Source organism: Chaetura pelagica, unplaced genomic scaffold (genome assembly GCF_000747805.2).
Source record: "Chaetura pelagica isolate M959 unplaced genomic scaffold, ChaPel_1.0 scaffold530, whole genome shotgun sequence".
In the NCBI taxonomy this organism is placed as follows: domain Eukaryota; kingdom Metazoa; phylum Chordata; class Aves; order Apodiformes; family Apodidae; genus Chaetura; species Chaetura pelagica.
In genome coordinates, this window is record NW_009951793.1 from 806,269 (window position 1) to 827,730 (window position 21,462).

The 21,462-nt window shown below is 43.2% G+C and overlaps 2 protein-coding genes across 2 annotated transcripts in view; both read left to right on the plus strand.

The window, feature by feature from the left end:
• Positions 1-21,462, plus strand: part of CACNA1I (calcium channel, voltage-dependent, T type, alpha 1I subunit) — a gene marked incomplete at its 3' end in the record, with an annotated part of 168,391 nt that overhangs the window by 65,894 nt on the left and 81,035 nt on the right. The window contains exons 2-3 of the mRNA XM_010006851.1: positions 7,833-7,944; positions 8,961-9,094. Coding sequence (XP_010005153.1) covers positions 7,833-7,944; positions 8,961-9,094 — 246 coding nt within the window. The remainder of the gene's footprint in view (positions 1-7,832; positions 7,945-8,960; positions 9,095-21,462) is intronic.
• On the plus strand, positions 8,392-8,618 carry RPS26 (ribosomal protein S26). Its single transcript, XM_010005059.1, is given in 3 exon segments — positions 8,392-8,452; positions 8,455-8,492; positions 8,544-8,618. Coding segments are annotated over 3 exon segments (174 nt in total).

The following is a 21,462-nucleotide window of genomic DNA, read 5'->3' on the forward strand; positions in this document are numbered from 1 at the left end:
GCACTTTGACTAAGAGATTTTGGAGCAAAATTATGTCAACTGTTGTATAGCATAATAATGTTCCAAGCTGCAGTCCCATCACCTCATGCTGTGACCTCTTTGAAGCTCCTAATGTGAAGCCAGGTCATGTTTTGGATGGTGATCTCCAAGGCAGATGCCAGAAATACTGCAGGAGGCACCATTTGGGAGTCAGCAGGAGGTGCAATTCCTCAAGTCAGCCCTGAACTGATCCCACAGCATGGTGGAGTATTGCTTTGCTGGCAAGTGAGACATGCAGCTACAGTCCCAGCCATCTGAGTTTATTAAAAAGCTCCTTCTCCAGGAAGAGTTGTTACTTCTAATACCCTGCTCAAGTTTAAATTTGGGTAATTACTTTCTTCTGACCTAAAAAGATATTCTTGGTGTTTTTTTTTCTAGATATTGTATTGTTTTCATGCTTCTTATATTAAACAGCTTTGTAGGAATGTTGCACATGGTTAAACAGATGCTCTGTTGCTCTCTTGAAAGCTAGATGCAATTTGGAGGTGGGTCATTATCAGTAGAGAAGCTCTGGGACCCAGCTGCTAGAGACAGGAGGTAATCATTAACTGTAGGGCTGTGTATTAGCATTGACGAAGATGCATAGTATTTGTGAGATATATGAATAATTACCAGTGGGATCTGTACACCTTTTCTGAAGAAAACACCAGTTTGCTTTGGAAGACCAACGTGTATCCATCTAGGTGGTGTGATAGGCAGCCAGAATTCTTGGCATACTCCTACTGCCTTTAGGACCAATGGGCTCTACTGTGGTCACTGTTGTGAAGAGCATTGTAAAGAAGCTTTATCTCTGCAGCCTCCCATTGATTAGGGGCCCTCTGTGGCCTGTGGAAGCCCTACATTAGGTCAGAGTTCTCTCATTGGTTTCCTGTTTCTGGAATATTTGTCTCATTGTGTTAATACCTCTGTCTATTTGCTCTTCAGATTCCTTCTTGGTCACTTAATCTCCATTGTACGTTTTTCCTGCCAAATGTTAAGTTTCTTTCTATCAGTTTTGGTTTTGCTGCAATTGAGAGTTTAATGGATGCAATTAGCAGGTCTGAATAAATCATTGTGGAAGGAGTTTTGAGAAATGAGAGATTTGCTTCATTTTGTTTATGTAATGGAAAAAAACAAACAACAAAACCCAGCTTTCCAAAAGCAATCTTCAATTCTCACCCAACTCTGCAGAGGGATATGAGATGGTGGATGAGATACAACTGACTTAGTTCTTATTAATGTCTAAATCTGAAGCTGAGCTATGTTGCTAAGAGCCTGTGTGGCGTGGCACAGGACCTGCTTCCTGAGCAGTCCTGGGAAGTTAGATTGATCAGAAAGGCTGACCTATGGTGCTTTTTGTTGGTGTTTTTCTGATTTAATACAGATACCACTGAGTTATTCTTTTCTAATAGACCCATTCTTGATGGAAAGTCCCTTCCAAAGGGCAGAAACATGGAAGTATTGCCTAGCATTTAAAATGTCTCTACTGCCTCCCTCTTCTGTAATTTGTTGTCCTGCCTCCCAACACCATTACAGGTCGTTTAAGTCTTCCCTAGTGCCTCTCAAATCAACGTAACAGTCCTACCACGTTTGGCAGAATTTTGCTTGGCCATCAGCCTTGTGAAATACTTGAAGTCCTTAGCAATGCCTGTGTCAGCTGTCTGAAGGTCAGGTGCTCCTTTTTTTTTTTGTGAGAAGAGTGTAAAATGATGACATGATGAAAGCAAACATATGCAAGAGATTCCATAACATGGGAAGACTCAAAGCATGTTGACCTCAAGGGCTTGTAAGAAGGCTTTATGACTTGTCCTCTGTGGCTGGGTCCCCATGAAATCCCAGCATTGCAGTGATGTGTATTGGTATTTGATTTCCCATTCACTCAGAACTCCAAAAAAAAGAGAATACTAAGTCAGGTAAAAAAAACCTGCCTTTTTTTCTGTAGCATTGGAATGTTTCTTTACACTAAAAAAGACAAAGAAGAAATATTTCACCCTTTCCCAAATAGGATTTTTTAAGCTCTTTGTTCTGAGAAATGTTTTGATTATTTTGATCTCTTTCACCACAAACACATTTTGAGATGTGTTTTCTTTTGAGTGAACCTCAGGTGTTACATTCAACTTTTTGTAGTGGGTTAGCTTAGCAGATTGAGGCTGAAGAGGAAGAAACCTGTTGCTTCTGTCAGCTTGTTTTGTAGAAAAAGGACCATGAAAATCCTATGCATCAGGATAAGGAAAAAAAAAAAAAGGTGGTAAGAAAGAAGCGGGAGGGGGAAAAAAATGAGACTCACCTGTGAGGGCATCTGCGAAAGCCAACAATGAGGGAGAGAAAATAAACACTTCTTTCCCTGGAGCTACTTGTTTCTCTGACCTTTGCAACACAAATCACTCCTTCCATTATAAATGAAATATTAAGTGTCCTGCTGCAGCTACAGCATCCAACCAGCTTCTTGCAGAAGGGTCACAAAGCAGAGGAGGAAAGTAAGGAAGGAACATGGTGCTGTTGTTAGCTTGTTTCAAAAGGAGGCAGAGAAAATGCAATCATGGGAAACTGGAATCACAGGGTGCAGCCATTTAGCTGGGGGGAGGCATGATGGGATGAGAGGCATGTGGAGATGACCCTGAAGGGGAAGCAGAGGGGAGTGATCATGCAAATGTGATGTCTCACTCACAGGGTGCCCACAGCTGTTCCTGCCTGGCATGGGTTCAGAGGCAGGAGGCCATGAGATGTGTGTGTGTGTGGACGGGCGGTGTTTGGGCTGCATCACGTGGGGCTCCGTGTTTCCAGTTCAGTCTCTGAACTGCTCTATCCCAGCAGGTTCTTCTCTCTGTTTTTGGGGCAGGAACAGATGCTACTGTGACCAGCCTCACCACAGGGCTGGCTTTTTTCCTCTTGCTCTAAGTGCTTTGTAGCCAAAGTATTTCTACTGCAGCTTAAACAAGCCTGAGATATTCAAGACCTGAAGTGGCACGAGGCGTACCCTGGGAGTGACTAAGAGTTAGTGACAGGAAAGACTGAAGGATTGTCATGCTTGTAAAACTTACTTATTTTCTGTCCTGTTGGGAGCTCTTTGTGCCTGGTGCACTCTTATACTCTGGCTGATGGCGAAGGAGGAAGGGAATAGAGAAGAGGGGACCCCAAAGTATTGCTTCATTTATTTTTGGTATTTTTGTCAGTGATAAAAAGCCAAGGTTGAGGCTGATCCCAAGAATGTTAAGAGGTAGCTAGATTCTCACATGCAAGCATTTACAGCTCCAATACAGCATATATATATATAATACATATAATAGCTTCTGCTATTTGTCATTCAGGAATCAAGCTCAAAAGCTTTGCCTGTAGCCCATCCCTTGTTTCTAACATAACCTCACATTATGGATATCCATTAAGAATGACTGCAACACATTCAGCTCCCAGAAATGCCAGCACATCTCCTTAACTCTCCCGTAACTTGTGGCTTTCAGCACTGACTCCATCCCATATGGTTTGGAGTGGATGAGGAGTCTTTCTTGGTGTGTGCTGGTGATGCATGTTCCCCTTGAGTGTCTCTCCATCTCATACTTGCCCTGTCCATTGGAAAACATGATGGGGGAACAATGGATATATGGTGTCTGCCTCTGGCCAGCAGCTGGATGGGCCCTGCTTGGGGTGTGGTGGAACAAGGATGGCACCCGTTAGCAAATCACCAGGTGAAGAACCAATACAAGAAAGGTAGGCTTAGGTTAGATAGTAGGAAGAAATTATTCACTGTGAGGGTAGTGAGACACTGGAACATTGTTGCCCAGGGAAGTTGTGGATACCTCCTCACTGGAAGTGTTCCAGGCCAACCTGGAGCAACCTGATCCAGTGGGAGGTGTCCCTGCCTATGCAGGAGGGTTGGAACTAGAGTAACTTTAAGGTCCCTTCCAACCCAAACCATTCCATGGTTCTATGAAACGTGTTTTAGGCAAAATATAATTAACCTAGATATGGAACTTGATGCCACAAGTCAGTGCTGAAGCCAAGATCTTAACAAGACTTCTGCAAAGAGGAAGCAGGAAACCTTTCTCCTTTGCTGTTTTTCCTTTTTCAAATGAGCACCACGACTCCTTGATCTTTAAGGGCTTGAATCAACTGTGAACTGTCATCATCAGGGAAAAAAACCTCCTTCTAAGGGCGAGTTAGTACATAGTATATTAATGCAGGTTTTCTGATACCTTCCTCTGGAGCACCTTGTAGTGGCCGAGCGAGATGAGCTAACTATGGGCAGAAATGCCTGGGCCTCCTTTTAGTTTCCAAAACCTGTTGGAGGTCCCAGACCTTGCTAGGAAAGGTGTCAGGAGCAGGGAAGGGAGAGCAGTGGCAAAGATGTGATGGGATGGGGGAAGAGAGAATGTGCACAGGTTCGCTTGTAATTAGGAGTTTTGAACTTTGAACGAAGTTAATTAACAATGAAACTTCTGACTGACTGATGCAGATTGTGAAGACTGGCTTTGTCAGCAGCTGAAATTAATTACAGGCTCAGGCACAGGGAAAAGGAGGGGGTGAAGGATGCAGGGAAGGGGAATCATCGCTGAAAGAAAGAAAGACGATAAACCTGGCTGCAGGCTGTTGCCGTGGTGACAGAGGCAGTCACCGTGGTTGACAGCGGTGACACATTGAAAGCAGCAGGTACTTCTAATTACCCCCTCCACCGACCCAAGCAGGGAGCAACCCCTCCCGGCTCGGGGCAGGGGATGTTCCGTTTCCCTCCTCGCACTTTCTTCCTCTTCCCTGCAGGTTGGATGTGCCTTTTCAGAGCCCCTGCCCGCTCTGAAAAGAAAACCGTGGGGCAGCAGCTTTTCCTAATGTCACTTTAATAGCCTGGGAGCAGCCAGTGATTCAGCAGTATCCTCGAGAAGCCTTGGCAGTGCTGGCAAACTTTCAGAGAGCTGGTATCCAAAAAGCAGGGGAGGAGAAATTGAGTGCAGCCAGCCACAGCTTTTTGAGCAAGATGATGAGGGCCTCGTACATCTGGCCCAAATTGCAATGTTTTTGGGAGTGTACATCACAGTTGGCTACGTTTTGTGCCTTGAGGTCTCACCAGCTGCCCAAAGTCACCCAGCCCTGGTCTGTGTGCCCTGGGAAGGGGGTACTGCAAGGGGAGCAAAGGGAGCATCCTGAACACCCACACACTGCTACTGCTGCTGCTGAAGCACGTGCACAAAAGTGTAGATCTGTATGAAAAAAACCCCTGACTTTGGGCCTCCTTGCCTGAGTTTGGCTGCAGAAGGAGAGTACTCTCTGCCCTCTGTGTCTCTCAGCTCATGCTATGTTTTCTGTGTGCTTGCTGAAGAATAATAATAACAAAAAAAAAAAATAAGGCTTTTAAACCAATTTCTGCTTTCCATTTTTATGTATTAATTTCATCCAGGGCTATTCTAAGCACTGATTCAGTCTGTACCTCTCCTGTTTGCCTTATGGCCAGGGAGAAGGACTTTTGCAGCCTTTGGCTCAGCCCACATTGAAACTCTCTTGGTTCCTCAAAGACTGTTCTGTCATTCTCCACTCTTGCCTCTGTCAGGGTTTCACTGGTGCTGCCTTTCCAGTAGCTGTCAAAGCACCTGCTGCAAAATGGAGAAGCTGAGAGAGCTGGAAGTGCTCAGCCTGGGGAAGAGAAGGCTCAGGGGGATCTACTCCATGTGTATAAATATTTGATGGGAGGAAGAAAGGCGACAGACTTGCTCAGTAGTGCCCAGTGACAGGGCATAGGCAATAGAAACAGCCTGAAACATGGGATATCCCATTTAAATGTAAGGAAACACCTGTTCGGTGTTTAGATAGCCAAACACTGCAGCAGGTTGCCCTGAGAGGTTCTGGTGCCTTAATCCTTGAAGGTACTCAAAACTCACCTGGCTGCAGCACTGAGCAATCTGCTGTAGCTGATGCTAATTTGAGCAGAGAGGGGTTGGACAAGATGAGCTCCAGAGGCCTCTGCCAACCTCAACTGTTCTGTAGTTCTGTCAAAGATGATGCTGAACAGATTTTGAAGTCTGGAAGAGAATGGCAGTCTTACCTGAAAAGCCTGTGGGAGCTAGTGGAAACCTCTCCAGTTGCTTTCCTGGGCTTCGGACCAGGCTGTTAAAGAAACATGTAAGAGAGAGAAAGGTGTAAAGTTGAAGTGGTGCTGTGTAGACCTCTGAGGGCAAACATTTTACTCATGCCCTTTTGATGTATTCCTCTCAAAAAAGGCTTCGGGTTTTGAAGGTTACGTTGAGGTTGGGCTCCATCTGCTTTGTACTTTGGATTTCCTTTCTGAGGGATAGTGATAACACATTCTTGAAATCACCTCATAGCATGATTGACACAGTAGAGCTGATGCCCTGCTCTTGTTTGATTTTGCAGCTGAAGGCAGCTCACTGAAAACCAGGTGGGGGAGAAGAGAAGGAATTAATAATCTTCTAGATCAGATTGTGCAGGTTAGTCATGAATCACTGTCAGAGAATGAGCACAGAAGTGTTGCTCAGAGCAAACCAGAGGTGACAAGTGTCTTTGAGAAGTGACCAGAGGTACAGGCCACCATTTTGGATTAAGTTCTTCAGGGACTTAAAAAGGGGTGCACTCAGTGGGTTGTACTTTAAATGGATAATTTGTTGGATCTGTTATTAAAAAAAATAATAATAAAATTGTCTGAAAATAGAAACTGAGCAGATATTTTTATGTGGGGTGTATTAAAATACCAAAGAAGGCTGGTGTTCTACCAGAGGTTGGAGGTCCATTCTCATTATATCTACATCACTGTTTTGCAATACAAAAACTGGAAAGATATCACAGAAACATGCCTGCTTTTAGAGCCAAAATACTGTATATGAGTGCTTGGATAAGTGTGTATCAGGTCTTAAGATTCCTTCAGAAGGAAAGAGATGGTGAGAAGGAGGCAGGTAGAGGGTGTGGAGAGCACAGAGAAAGTCACACAAATACAGCATTGTTACCCTCTTCTGTAATATGTAAATGAAGTAGCACTTGATGACATTAAAAGGCAACAAATTAAAAAGAAATAGGAGGAAACAATTTTTAATGTAAAGTATAATTAGCCAGTGTAGCTCACGGCTGCCAACTATTATCGAAGCACATATTTTAGTAAGATTATCAACAAAGGATTCAGATGAATAAGCAAAGCATCTGCAGGGACACCAGTGTAGCTGAGAAAACAATTATAAGGACTATCAATCCTTGTGCTTTAGGGCACAAACACATCACCAGCTGGGGTCAGAAACACAGTTTCCCCCCACAGTTACTGAATAACTTAATTAGGCACATTGTGGAGTTTTATCCAGCATGGGTCACTGCTGGAAGCAGAATAGCAGATTAGTTGGACTATTGACCTGTTCCAATATGGCAGCTTTATCTCCAGGTTCCTCTCAGAAGGCAAAAGGGACACTTCTAGCTTTGTGTTGTAACCACTTCCCAGAAGGGCAATAATCACTAGACACACATGGAGTCAGCTGTCCATCCCTAGATTTTAGAGATATCTGCTGCATTTGAGTATATGGCACCATGGACAGTCTTTCCATGTATTTGGAAGGTTGAGTAAACCAACAGGAGAGGACAGAGCATGTGTTTAACTGTGGCTTGTATAAACCTTAGGCCTTTGTGCTGCCTCTACTTTCCCATTTTTTAGACTTTTGGCTTAGTCAAGGAGTGGTGTAATGAGGAACTGGGGGAAAAAAAATGTAAGAATATGATAAATTTGCCTACTAGCTGTTACTTCCCTTAATCTTCCTATTTTGTCAGCCCAAGCCCAGAGCAAGCTTATCTCAGCCATGATGCTTTTACAGAAGTTTTTCTTGACTCTTTTCCACCTGGTTTGAGTGTGTCAGCATGATGGTGATTTTGTTAAACTGTGTCACCCTGGGGATGTACCAGCCATGTGAGGATATGGACTGCCTTTCTGACAGGTGTAAAATCTTGCAGGTAAGCAGACTTCCTTCTCGGTGTGATGGTGCCTCAGTCCAAGTCACAAATTTTCACACATGCTTTCCTTCAGCGTGTGGGCAACACCTTCCCAGACAGGTTGGCAAGAATGTCCCTGGCAGTAAGCTATCCTGTTGTAAAATGGCAAGAGCTCACTCTGAGAAGGGGAGAGGTGTGAGAAAGAGACAATGAATGAAGTCTGCCTGTGACCATATCATATGGAACAATTGCTAACCATCCTGGTCCTGTGCATAAGCAGGGTTTTCCTGACATAAACAGCTACAGGATACACTGCTCAGAGGTAATCCAGGGAAAAATAACTAAGGTTATAAGAAATAAATAAGGTTATGGTATCCAGGCTGAAGAGAATAGCAGCTCCCAATGCATTTCCTACTCTTGTTGAGGAGCAAGGGTACTACTGAGTCCACAGGTAATGTGGCATTCAGGATGCCCAAAGGAAGAAGAAACAAAAGGTATGCCAAGAAGGGCCACGGGTGCATCCAGTCTATGAATGCACTAGCTGTGCTTGCTGCTTCCCCAGAGAGAAGGTGACATGCAAAGGTGTTTATCTACAACATAGCTGAGGCTGTGATGTTCAGATGTCTGAAGCCTCCATCTGTGATTGGTATGTGCTGCCCAAGCTGTGCTTGAAGCTGCAGTATGTCCTTAGCTGAGGCATTTGCATCAGGGTGAGGAGGAATCCCTGCTGGGAGACCTTGGAAGGATGGTGCTTCCCTAGACAAATTTGGACCTGCTGATGCTGAGCCAACACCTCCTTTCAAGTCTATGTGAGAAGTCTGAATCTACATTAGTTGTTTCACCCATAGGAGGGAGCGGGGGGAATGTTCCTTGCTTACTTGACCAGCAGGAAGCTGTGATGCTGGGGCTGCATGGAAGAAGCTTTACCAGCCTGCCTCTAATTAATTTTCAGATGTATGGAAATTTGTATTTATCTCACATTCTATGTTTTGAAGTCCAAGGCTGAGAATGCTTATCAGGCATATTCTGTTTGGCAGGTATTTGATGATTTCATCTTCATCTTCTTTGCCATGGAAATGGTCTTAAAGATGGTGGCCTTGGGCATCTTTGGCAAGAAATGTTACCTTGGAGATACTTGGAACCGGCTGGATTTCTTCATTGTCATGGCTGGGTAGGTTGGTAGTTTTATTTGTTCTGTGTTTGCTAAAGTCTTGCATGGAACAGAAAGGATGTACCCGAGAGAAAAGTTTCCACTCTGGTGCTGCTCTGGTACATCTGCTGAACTGACGTGTTGGGTTTATCAGTCTATGGAAGAAACTGGAGACAAGGTAGCTTAGTTCCCAGGCTGATGTGCAGCCACCTATCTCACACAACTTCAACAGAGGGTGTTGATTTCTACCAGCTAGCCTAGAAACTTTTTTTTTTTTTTAAAATGTCTGAGTGGAAGAAATGTGTAACCTTTAAGAGAACCAAGCTTGCTTCTCTGTTTCCAGCAGCAGTGTTTCAAAGGTAGGAATGTAATTTTTTGTTACTCTGGGCTTTTTGTCTTTGCATTGCACTGGCCTTACCCACAGCAGTATTGGGATGAGTTGACATTTGAGTGTTTTTTACAGCAAAGTTGCTATGGTGAAGTTCTGATTTTCCCCTCTGCATGTATGAAGTAGAAAGCCTACCTGGATTTGCCTATTGAATCAAGGTCAGGCTTGATGGGGCTCTAAGCAATCTGTTCTAGTTGGAGATATCCTTGCTTATTGTAGGGGAGCTGGACTAGATGACCTTTTATAGGTCCTTTTCAACCCAATACATTCTATGATTCTGTAATCACAAAAAAATGCCAATCTCTAATACCAGTGTGTGTGTGTGTGTGTGTGTGTTTTGAATTTGGCTATTTTGAATTAGATTGCCTTGTGGTATAGTACCAAAAAAACAAACAAAAAACCCAACAAAAAACAAACAGACAAAAACAACACAAAAGGTAAGAAATCCCAACTTTCCTCTTCCTCCTCCCGGCAAGGAATTACCCGCATTCTCTGTCACCTGGAACTGCATTACTGACTGAGCCAGCAGTGAGTTTGAGCTTGCTTTGCAGAGTTCTCCCCTGTGGTGTGGAGCAGCACTGTCTGTATATTTGCTTTTGACACAGTTCTTCTCCAGCAAGACTTGAAAGTTGTTCCCTTTGGAGGGCCATATAATTGTTTGCTTCTGCAGGCAGCAGAATTTTTTCAAACTTGTTTCAGTTGTAAAAGTTTGAAGGCTGACTCTCAGCCAGCTTGTGCATGAAAGGAGGGCAGGCAGATGAAAGCTGTAGCTTTTTCTGAAGTAAGGCAACATACATGAGATGGGAAGACCTCTCCTGTGGCTGAACATGCTGTAATTAGCATCTGATTTAAAATGGCCTGGCACGGGGTCTGTGAGTTCATCAGGAAAGACTAAGACACCTGACATGTGGTGAGAAAAGCCAGACTGTTTTATGTTCTAACCCAAGCTCCTGGTGGCAAAATTGCTGGTGACTGATAACTGGAGGCAGGGAAAGTGACACCCCACCATAGCAGCCTTTCAGGGGGAAAGGGATCAACAGGGGAGTTTGAAAGGAGGGACATTGGAGTCCATGATGCTTCCCCATACAGGGGATGTGCTGTGGTGTGCTGGGAGGAAGGCTGTGCTGCATGTGGGCATGGGATCACTGGTGTGTGAGGTAAAAGGCTCAGGAACTGAGGATCTTGCTCTATCTGGTGTTTCTGCAGGCATGGTATGTGAGTGGTGCTATTTGGAGAGATGAAGAAATCAGTGGGGAGATGCTAAATGAGACTCTGTGCAGGAAAAAAAGTGAAATTTGTGCTACCTGAATGAGAAGGAAGTGAACCCACAGAGTCACAGACTGGTTTGGGTGAGAAGGGACCTTAAAGATCATCTCGTGCCAGCCCTCCTGCTGTGGGTAGGGACACCCCCCATAGGATCAGGTTCCTCCAAACCCCATCCAACGTAGTGCTGAACACTTCCAGGGAAGGGGCAGCCACTAGGCCAGTGTCTCTCCACCCCCAGGGGGAAGAATTTCTTCCTCATGTCCCATGCTGCCTGTGGGCAGATGTTGTTGAACTCCTTGACACCCAGTTCAGGGTCTGCTGAATGTGCCCTGCTCTCCCTCCACACCAGCACAGAGCCTTAGCCCAGCTAAAGGGAGAAGTGGTTCCTTGCAAAGCATCTCCTCACCCTAATTGTACCTGCAAAAAGCCCTGCCCCTTCTCAATCCCCCCTCACTCACAATGGGAGAGCCCACAGGGAAAAGCAGGAACCTCTCTGAGCTGCCCATTTCCCTCTGTCGCCATTGCTGGCACAAATTTGAGGAAAGAGAGTCTTTTGTGCATCTGATAGCAGTACCAGGAAAAAAGCTCATATCTGAACTCCTTTCAATGCCAAGGAGACAGAATCAACCCCTAAGATATAAAATAATCAGTGTGGAGGATTTTTCATTTCAGGTCTAAAACTGAAAGAAATTTGTTTCATGATTTCTATACAATTGTTCTCATGAGGTGTCAGGCTGAAATGATAGTAATCTCATTAGAATATCTGATCTCAAAAGACTTCTGCTAAAGAAAGATTTTTCCATTTTGTTATATAGAACTAATGACTATATAATGTATTTCAAGTTATAAAAGCTTGTGGTTATTAATTCATTATTCTTTGAATTTCATTAAAATTGTCTGCACTGTTTAAATCAAATTCAAGGCTCAAACTTGCCCTTACACACAGAGTGAAGGCTTTTATTTAACCTCAAATTTAAGCCTCAAGCTTTATCTTGCTTGGTCCCACACCTTGATCATGGCTTCAGCTTACTCTGGGTCCAGATGCTGCCTTAACATTCTGACTTAGAAAAGACACCCTGCATTAGGTCTTGCATGTTTTATCCATGCCAGTGAATTAGATCCTGGTCAGAGGCTAATCAGTTTTCTCTAAGGGCTTTCTCCTTTTCACAGTCCTGGACTTCCATTCCTGCACGGGTCATAAATTTGGCTCTCAAGAAAATGTTGGGAAGTAATGCACTGCCTACAATAAGTGCAGTTTCACTCAGTTACAAGGATAAGGACTGTACTTCCCAGCCCCTTTATTCTCCCTTCTCCCTTCCTAAACACCAACAAGGCAGCAAAAGTTGGAAGAAACAACCATAGGATGGAAAAGCAAAGTGCAGGAAAGGGACCTCTCTGTCAGGTGTTCCAGGGCAACTGAGATACCTCCATCTGGCTGGCAGCACAATGACGATTTGCTGCTGTTGCCCCAGACTGTGTATTGTGGTTACATAAACCATATATTCATGCATTCATTTGTAGTTTTCTCCTCACTTCCTTGGGAAGCCAGAAGCCATAGTTTTAGTTAGCTGGATTCCCTTATGTGCCCCTGCCCTGCCTGCCCCTGCTCCCCACGCAACCCAGCAGCTCAAGGAGGAAGACTCTATTGTCACTAAAAATGTTCAGTTTCCATGGTGATAGGAGCTGACATCACCAGAACTTTATCCCTTCTTGCACACTCCCTCTCCCAACCACCTTCAACATGTTTTTTTTTCAGAAAGGATTAGAAAACAACTCAAAACAGCAGTCCTAAGTCAACACTCTCTTTCATTGTCCCCCTTGGAACTCCTAAAACCAAGAGAGTTAATTTGGATTGAAGAATGCTGATGCCCTTGTGCTCACAAGCAACTGGGACTGCAGATTCAGCTTATGCTCCAGTTCCCAACTGCTTACTGGCAACAGGAGGTTGCAGGTTCCCAGATGTTTGAAGCAGACTGTGCTCCTCACCAGCTGTCCTGGTGGGAGTCCTGCTTCCCCTGCGTTTGTGGTTAGGTTTCATCTGTCATCGTGATCCCACAGTGATGGGTGCATTTTGAGAGCTTGATCTGAGGCAACTTAAAGTTGAGAGCCTGCAGTGTTTTTAAAGTTGAGATAATGCAAACACTGATCATATTGGAAATGTCAGCCAGTGTCTATACATGCATGAATTTTGGAGAAGAGTTGCTTATTTCTGGGCTAGCACTCATCAACTTTAAGTCAGGCAGTTCTCTAGCAAAAGAAGTAATGTCTCCAGCAATGTCTCCTGCTTGCTCTATGCTGTGAAGCAGTTGTGTTCACAAGCTGTTGGAGATGATGCCATTGTCCCTCTGAGTAGGGAGATGTTCCTTTACATGACTCTGTCCTGAGGGTCCTCATGCAAGGAGTGAATTCATGTAACCTGCCTGGCTTTGGGGATGTTAATTGCACTAAGGGGGTGGTTGTTCTGCCTGTCTTGAGCCAAGTGCTGTAATTAATGGTCTGTGGTGGGAATTATGTCTGTCTCTGCCCTTTTCTGCAGCATCCCCATGATGTGTTCTGATATCCTTTTTCTGTGTGTAAATAGAATCACAGAATCCTAGGGGTTGGAAGGGACCTCGAAAGATCATCTAGTCCAACCCCCCTGCCAGAGCAGGGTCCCTAGAGTACATCACACAGAAACGCATCCAGGTGGGTTTTGAATGTCTCCAGTGAAGGAGACTCCACAACCTCCCTGGGCAGCCTGTTCCAGGGCTCTGTCACTCTCACAGGAAAAAAAATTTTTAGAATATTCACCTTGAACCTCCTATGCTCCAATTTGCACCCATTACCCCTTGTCCTATCACTGGTCATCACTGAGAAAAGCCTAACTCCATCTCCCTGACACTCACCCCTTACATATTTATAAACATTGATGAGGTCACCCCTCAGTCTCCTTTTCTCCAAGCTAAAGAGACCCAGCTCCCTCAGCCTTTCCTCATAAGGGAGATGTTCCACTCCCTTCATCATCTTTGTGGCTCTGTACTGGACTCTTTCAAGCAGTTCCCTGTCCTTCTTGAACTGAGAGGCCCAGAACTGAACACAATACTCCAGATGCGACCTCACCAATGCAGAATAGAGGGGAAGGAGAACCTCTCTTGACCTACTAACCACACCCTTTCTAACACACCCCACAATGCCACTGGCCTTCCTAGCCACAAGGGCACAATGCTGGCTCATGGTCATCCTCCTGTCTACCAGGACCCCCAGGTCTCTTTCACCTACACTACTCTCCAGCAGTTCAGCCCCCAACCTGTACTGGTACATGGCCTTTCTCTTCCCCAAATGCAAAACTCTACACTTGCCCTTGTTGAACTTCATCAGGTTTCTCCCCACCCAACTCTCCAGCCTGTCTAAGTCTCTCTGAATGGCAGCACAGCCTTCTGGTGTGTCAGCCACTCCTCCCAGCTTAGTGTCATCAGCAAACTTGCTGAGGGTACATTCTATACCCTCATCCAGGTCGTTGATGAAGATGTTGAACAACACCGGTCCCAGTACCGACCCCTGTGGGACTCCACTAGTCACAGACCTCCAACCAGATTCTGCCCCATTGACTACAACTCTCTGACTCCTTCCTTTCAACCAGTTCTTGATCCACCTCACTACCTGATCACCAAACCCATACCTGATCAACTTATCTACAAGGATGCTGTGAGAGACGGTGTCAAATGCTTTACTGAAATCAAGATAAACCACATCTACCGCTCTACCATCATCTATCCACCTAGTAATTTCCTCATAGAAGGCTATAAGGTTGGTATAGGCTATATAGGTAGGTAGCAAAGGGGGAGAGACTTCACTTTGTGGCTGGAGGGGATGATTCTGATCACAAGTGTGTGCCCAAAATAAGTCCAAAATCCTTCCTTAACTACTTGCTGCTTGGAGTCCAATGACTGAAGAGAGACTGGTCTGTCTTCAGAGAATGCCTTGTCTTTGCCTCTCTCAGTTATCACACTGGAGCTTGCCATGTAGATCTCATAACCTGTGCTCAAATTCCATCCTGATTTTGCCTTTAATGAGAGGAATGGCATGGCTGGTATATTTTGGCAATTTAAGATATACTTGCAGGGTTTTTAAACAGCTTTTAAAAGTTGTGGACATCAGAACAAGACACAGTACTTTGTGTAGCTGTTCCAGGGCCTTCAATGGTAATACTGTTTCTCTATTCCAGCCTGAAATGTCCTAGTTCCTACAGCCAAGCATTGCAGTAGCCCTTCTTAATTAATCACAGCATTTACCTGTTGATTCATTCAGCTGCTTTTGCCATTGGCTCCAGACTCGACTGGTTCATTTTTTTTCCTCTCGTCTCCTTTTCTGAAGTCAGAAAATCCCTTCCTATAAGTTGGAACAGCAAACTTTGTTCCCAGATGTACACTGTTCCATTTGTTCACACTGGAATACATATTATTTGCATTTCCAAAGCAGTTCATAGCGTTCTGTATCGCTGACTTGTCTTCATTTCTTTTCTGTTCTCCCAAAAATGTGCTTCAACTGCAAAACATCAATGATTTTTTATTATTATTATTATTATTATTATTGGAATACATATTATTTGCATTTCCAAAGCAGTTCATAGCGTTCTGTATCGCTGACTTGTCTTCATTTCTTTTCTGTTCTCCCAAAAATGTGCTTCAACTGCAAAACATCAATGATTTATTATTATTATTATTATTATTATTATTATTATTATTATTATTATTATTATTATTATTATTATTATTATTAAGGTTGTGATAAATAAAGAACAGAGTGGCAAGAATTGTGCATTGTAGAAGTACATCTGCTCACGAATGACTTTCCACTTACTGTTGTATGTGACGTTTATTACTTAGCCCGTTTTTATTCAGCTAATGTATGTCATGATGATTTCATATAATTCCAGCCATATCAACATAATCAATTGTGTGAGCCAGACTTGTCATTGCATAAGAAATTATGGCACATTAGTTTGATGATGTCTGTTTTTCCTTAAACCTGTGTTGGTCATGGTTAATTTTATTATCCACCTTTAATCTGTAACCTATCAAAGCTGTATGTTGGTGATTTCATTACTGTACTGTGGTCAGCATCAGTCCAGTCAGCCTACTGAGATCACTGTGTTTCTAAAGTACTGGCACAACATCAGAATTTCTTTGGCCCTTGGAGGTTTTCCCAGTTGTCTGAGACTAATCAAAAATCATCAGTACTGGTCCAGAGCTTTTCTGGTCGTCTCTTTTAAAACTCTTGGATAGAAAATTTCCAGGCCTGCTTATTTTAGAATATCCTGATTTTGATAGGGATGGCCTAAAATACTTGATCACAGCTGGAGCTGAAACTAGCTCATTATCATCTGTGGTACACACGCATCATCTGACCTTCCCCATAGGACCTTTTTTTCATTGAAGTTTTCTGCGTTTTTACACTGTTCATGACAATTCTGTTTTCTTGTTCCAGTGATTAACTTTGTACCATTTTATGTGCTCATTCAATTCTTCTACAAGTTTTCTACAATTGCCATCTCCTAATTTATATTCATTAATATCAGCTTCCCCCTTGCTGTTACATTGCTGCTTTTGCTTTCACTTGTGATGTACCATCTATTTAGCCCACTCAGCTTTCTTGTCTCTCTTCAAGCTTCTTGGGTGCCTGATAAATATTCCTAAACACCACTTGATTGTCATCTACAGTTCATGAATTAAAGTCTTTCTCCTGATCAGTTTGATGCATGACTTTTTCTGTGTGTTTTCAGCTTCATGAATATGTTTTCTTTAATCCACCAAATATGTCTCGTACTGTTCATGTCCTTACTTCATTTGTACATTGTATATGTAATCAGGTAGTCCTGCTTTCAAGTTCTGTGATTAAGAAATAAAAAAAAAAACTGGGGCGGGGCTGGGGGGGGGAAGATAAAGCACCTAATAGAAAAATCTCTATATCTTCCAGCCTTAAATGCAATATCTTTGAGTTTTAAGGCACATCACTGTAAATGCTGGGAAACTGCAGGCAGTTTTTGGTGTCCCCAACACATGTTGCCCAAATTCAACTCTTGCAGCTGCATAAGGGGAGGGTCTTTCTCCTATTATTTACAGATCAATATCGAGAGCTAGTCAGCCTGTTTTATAGTGTGAACTAGACATACCTAATGACATTCATAGGATCTTACATAACTGAGGTTGTAAAGGACTTTTTGAGGTCTCCAGTTGTCACCGTTTGACTCAGGTCCGACAACAATGCTCTCGATCCCCTCCCCCTCCCACCCGGGTAGGGAAGGAGAGAGAGAGAAAAAGAGAGAGGCTTGGCTGGATTGAAAACTAAACTACACAGCTTTAATGTCTTTGCCTCTCTCAGTTATCACACTGGAGCTTGCCATGTAGATCTCATAACCTGTGCTCAAATTCCATCCTGATTTTGCCTTTAATGAGAGGAATGGCATGGCTGGTATATTTTGGCAATTTAAGATATACTTGCAGGGTTTTTAAACAGCTTTTAAAAGTTGTGGACATCAGAACAAGACACAGTACTTTGTGTAGCTGTTCCAGGGCCTTCAATGGTAATACTGTTTCTCTATTCCAGCCTGAAATGTCCTAGTTCCTACAGCCAAGCATTGCAGTAGCCCTTCTTAATTAATCACAGCATTTACCTGTTGATTCATTCAGCTGCTTTTGCCATTGGCTCCAGACTCGACTGGTTCATTTTTTTTCCTCTCGTCTCCTTTTCTGAAGTCAGAAAATCCCTTCCTATAAGTTGGAACAGCAAACTTTGTTCCCAGATGTACACTGTTCCATTTGTTCACACTGGAATACATATTATTTGCATTTCCAAAGCAGTTCATAGCGTTCTGTATCGCTGACTTGTCTTCATTTCTTTTCTGTTCTCCCAAAAATGTGCTTCAACTGCAAAACATCAATGATTTATCATTATTATTATTATTATTATTATTATTATTATTATTATTATTATTATTATTATTATCTAGGTTGTGATAAATAAAGAACAGAGTGGCAAGAATTGTGCATTGTAGAAGTACATCTGCTCACGAATGACTTTCCACTTACTGTTGTATGTGACGTTTATTACTTAGCCCGTTTTTATTCAGCTAATGTATGTCATGATGATTTCATATAATTCCAGCCATATCAACATAATCAATTGTGTGAACCAGACTTGTAATTGCATAAGAAATTATGGCACATTAGTTTGATGATGTCTGTTTTTCCTTAAACCTGTGTTGGTCATGGTTAATTTTATTATCCACCTTTAATCTGTAACCTATCAAAGCTGTATGTTGGTGATTTCATTACTGTACTGTGGTCAGCATCAGTCCAGTCAGCCTACTGAGATCACTGTGTTTCTAAAGTACTGGCACAACATCAGAATTTCTTTGGCCCTTGGAGGTTTTCCCAGTTGTCTGAGACTAATCAAAAATCATCAGTACTGGTCCAGAGCTTTTCTGGTCGTCTCTTTTAAAACTCTTGGATAGAAAATTTCCAGGCCTGCTTATTTTAGAATATCCTGATTTTGATAGGGATGGCCTAAAATACTTGATCACAGCTGGAGCTGAAACTAGCTCATTATCATCTGTGGTACACACGCATCATCTGACCTTCCCCATAGGACCTTTTTTTCATTGAAGTTTTCTGCGTTTTTACACTGTTCATGACAATTCTGTTTTCTTGTTCCAGTGATTAACTTTGTACCATTTTATGTGCTCATTCAATTCTTCTACAAGTTTTCTACAATTGCCATCTCCTAATTTATATTCATTAATATCAGCTTCCCCCTTGCTGTTACATTGCTGCTTTTGCTTTCACTTGTGATGTACCATCTATTTAGCCCACTCAGCTTTCTTGTCTCTCTTCAAGCTTCTTGGGTGCCTGATAAATATTCCTAAACACCACTTGATTGTCATCTACAGTTCATGAATTAAAGTCTTTCTCCTGATCAGTTTGATGCATGACTTTTTCTGTGTGTTTTCAGCTTCATGAATATGTTTTCTTTAATCCACCAAATATGTCTCGTACTGTTCATGTCCTTACTTCATTTGTACATTGTATATGTAATCAGGTAGTCCTGCTTTCAAGTTCTGTGATTAAGAAATAAAAAAAAAAACTGGGGCGGGGCTGGGGGGGGGAAGATAAAGCACCTAATAGAAAAATCTCTATATCTTCCAGCCTTAAATGCAATATCTTTGAGTTTTAAGGCACATCACTGTAAATGCTGGGAAACTGCAGGCAGTTTTTGGTGTCCCCAACACATGTTGCCCAAATTCAACTCTTGCAGCTGCATAAGGGGAGGGTCTTTCTCCTATTATTTACAGATCAATATCGAGAGCTAGTCAGCCTGTTTTATAGTGTGAACTAGACATACCTAATGACATTCATAGGATCTTACATAACTGAGGTTGTAAAGGACTTTTTGAGGTCTCCAGTTGTCACCGTTTGACTCAGGTCCGACAACAATGCTCTCGATCCCCTCCCCCTCCCACCCGGGTAGGGAAGGAGAGAGAGAGAAAAAGAGAGAGGCTTGGCTGGATTGAAAACTAAACTACACAGCTTTAATTAAAACACTAATGAATCATACAAGAAAATATATACAATTATATACAGATATATTCAGGTATGGGCAAAAGCCTCTCGCCTCCCCCCACCCCAGCAACTCCCACAGCACTTCCCTGAACTGGGAAGAGTCCCAAGGAATCCCGAAGCTGCTGCTGGAGAAAGCAGAGAGTTATGGGGGTCACGAGAGATCTCGAGCTTAAGGGTCGACGATGATGGATGAACAGAGTCCTCCCCGGACGCCGGCCATGGACGGAAGAGAAGGGGAGAAGAAGGAAGGAAGTTGTCTTCTGTGATCTCTGACCTTCCTTTGAGCTTACGTAGATGTATGGAATGGAATATCTTTGGCCAATTTTGCTGTCTGTCTAAATCAGCCTCCTACGGGGGGGTCACAGATCTCCCCATAGTGTCTGAGCCAGCAGAGTGCAGGTGCGGCCTTGAAGCCTTAGTAGTTAGAAAAACATTCCACTGTCTTATCAGCCTAGCAGAACACACTGTTGCTAGTTACAAGAAAGCTTACCGAAGGAAAAAAAAATCAGTAAAAAGAAAAATTGGCTTCATCCTGGCTCAAACCAGGACACCAGTCCAGTCTTCTTGTTGAGAGGAAGGTCAACAACAAACTCAAGTTAAGTTGCTCAGAGTTGTCCAAACAAATCTTGAACACCTACACTGACAGAGACTAAACCACCTCTCTGTGCCCCAGCCCCACTCTTGATTTATTTCTGTAACTAGTCTGAACCTCCTTTCTCTGCTTCAGTTTATGTCTGTTCTGTCTTGTTCTCCTGCCATGCACCACTGTGAAGAGCCTGACTTTATCTCCTTAGTGATCTCCTTCTAGGTATCAAGGAGCTTGGTACCCCCAAAATGGATCTCCAAGGCCTAGTTCCTCAGCCTTTCTTCACAGAGCAAGTGCTCCATCCTCTGAGCAACCTGGAGACCTTCCACTGGTCTTGCTCCAGTTTATCAACATCTTTCTTGGATTGGAAAGACCAAAACTGAATATGCTATTTTGAGTGTTTTCTACCAAATTAAAAGCAATTATTCCTTCCTTCATCTACTGGCAGCACTCCTGTTGGTGCAGTTTCCAGGAGGAATTTTCTGCTTTATATGGCAGAGAATTAATCCATAAGTATTCATTTCCAAATTGTCATTGATTCCCTGCTAGAAAATGCCATTTTGACAGTATGTGCTACTCCTTCTCCCTAGCCGTGCACTTGACCCTCCCTAGTTAGGCTAAAATAATTGATTTTAATATTCCTTTCATGCAGATCTTCCCACCAGGCTTTCTTAATGCCATTTACTCTGTTTATGCTCATAAAATGAACAATTCCTATTCTTTTTATTACTCAGGCCCCTGGCACTGGTGTAGAGATGTAACTGTTTTTCTCCTCTTTACATCTTTTAGTGTCTTGATTAGTTTTGTTCCTGACATGAAGGCTCTGTACAAATTAACTTTTTTCCTAATTTGATCTCTTTCCCCCTTTGTCTTCCATTTAATGATCTCTTGACTTGTCTATCTCTCAGTTCCCTAAAAACTAATTCTTCTAATGAAATACTGGTTAATATTTCTGATTCTTCAAGGGTAGCCTTGTGCTATGCAAGTGTCCTGCTCTATGTGGCTGGCCAGGTCAGCAGTTCATTAGCAGATTTCTCCATCATCTACTTTTCCTGTTGGGCAGGATGGGGCACTAAGTAGCTCAGCTCATAGAATGGTTCAGATTGGAAGGGACCTATAAATTCATCTAGTTCCAATGCCCCTGCTATCGGCAGAGACACTTCCCACTAGACCAGGTTGCTCAAAGCCCCATCCAACCTGCCCTTGAACACTTCCAGGAAGGGGGCATCCACAGCTTCTCTCTGTGCAAACTCTCCCAATGTCTCACCACCTTCACAGGAAAGAGTTTATTCCTAGCATCTAATCTAAATCCCCTCTCTTCCAATTTGAAACCGTTCCCCCTTGTCATATCACTACATGAGCTTGTGGAATTCCCTCCCTAGCTTCCAGTACCTTCAGGTGCTGGAAGGCCGCTATAATGTCTCCCTGGAGCCTTCTCCTCTCTGGGCTGAACAAAATCAACTCTCTCAGCCTGTCTTCATAGCAGAGGTGCTCCAGCCCTCAGGTCATCTTCACGGCTCTCCTCTGGACTCACTTCAGCAGGTCTATGTCC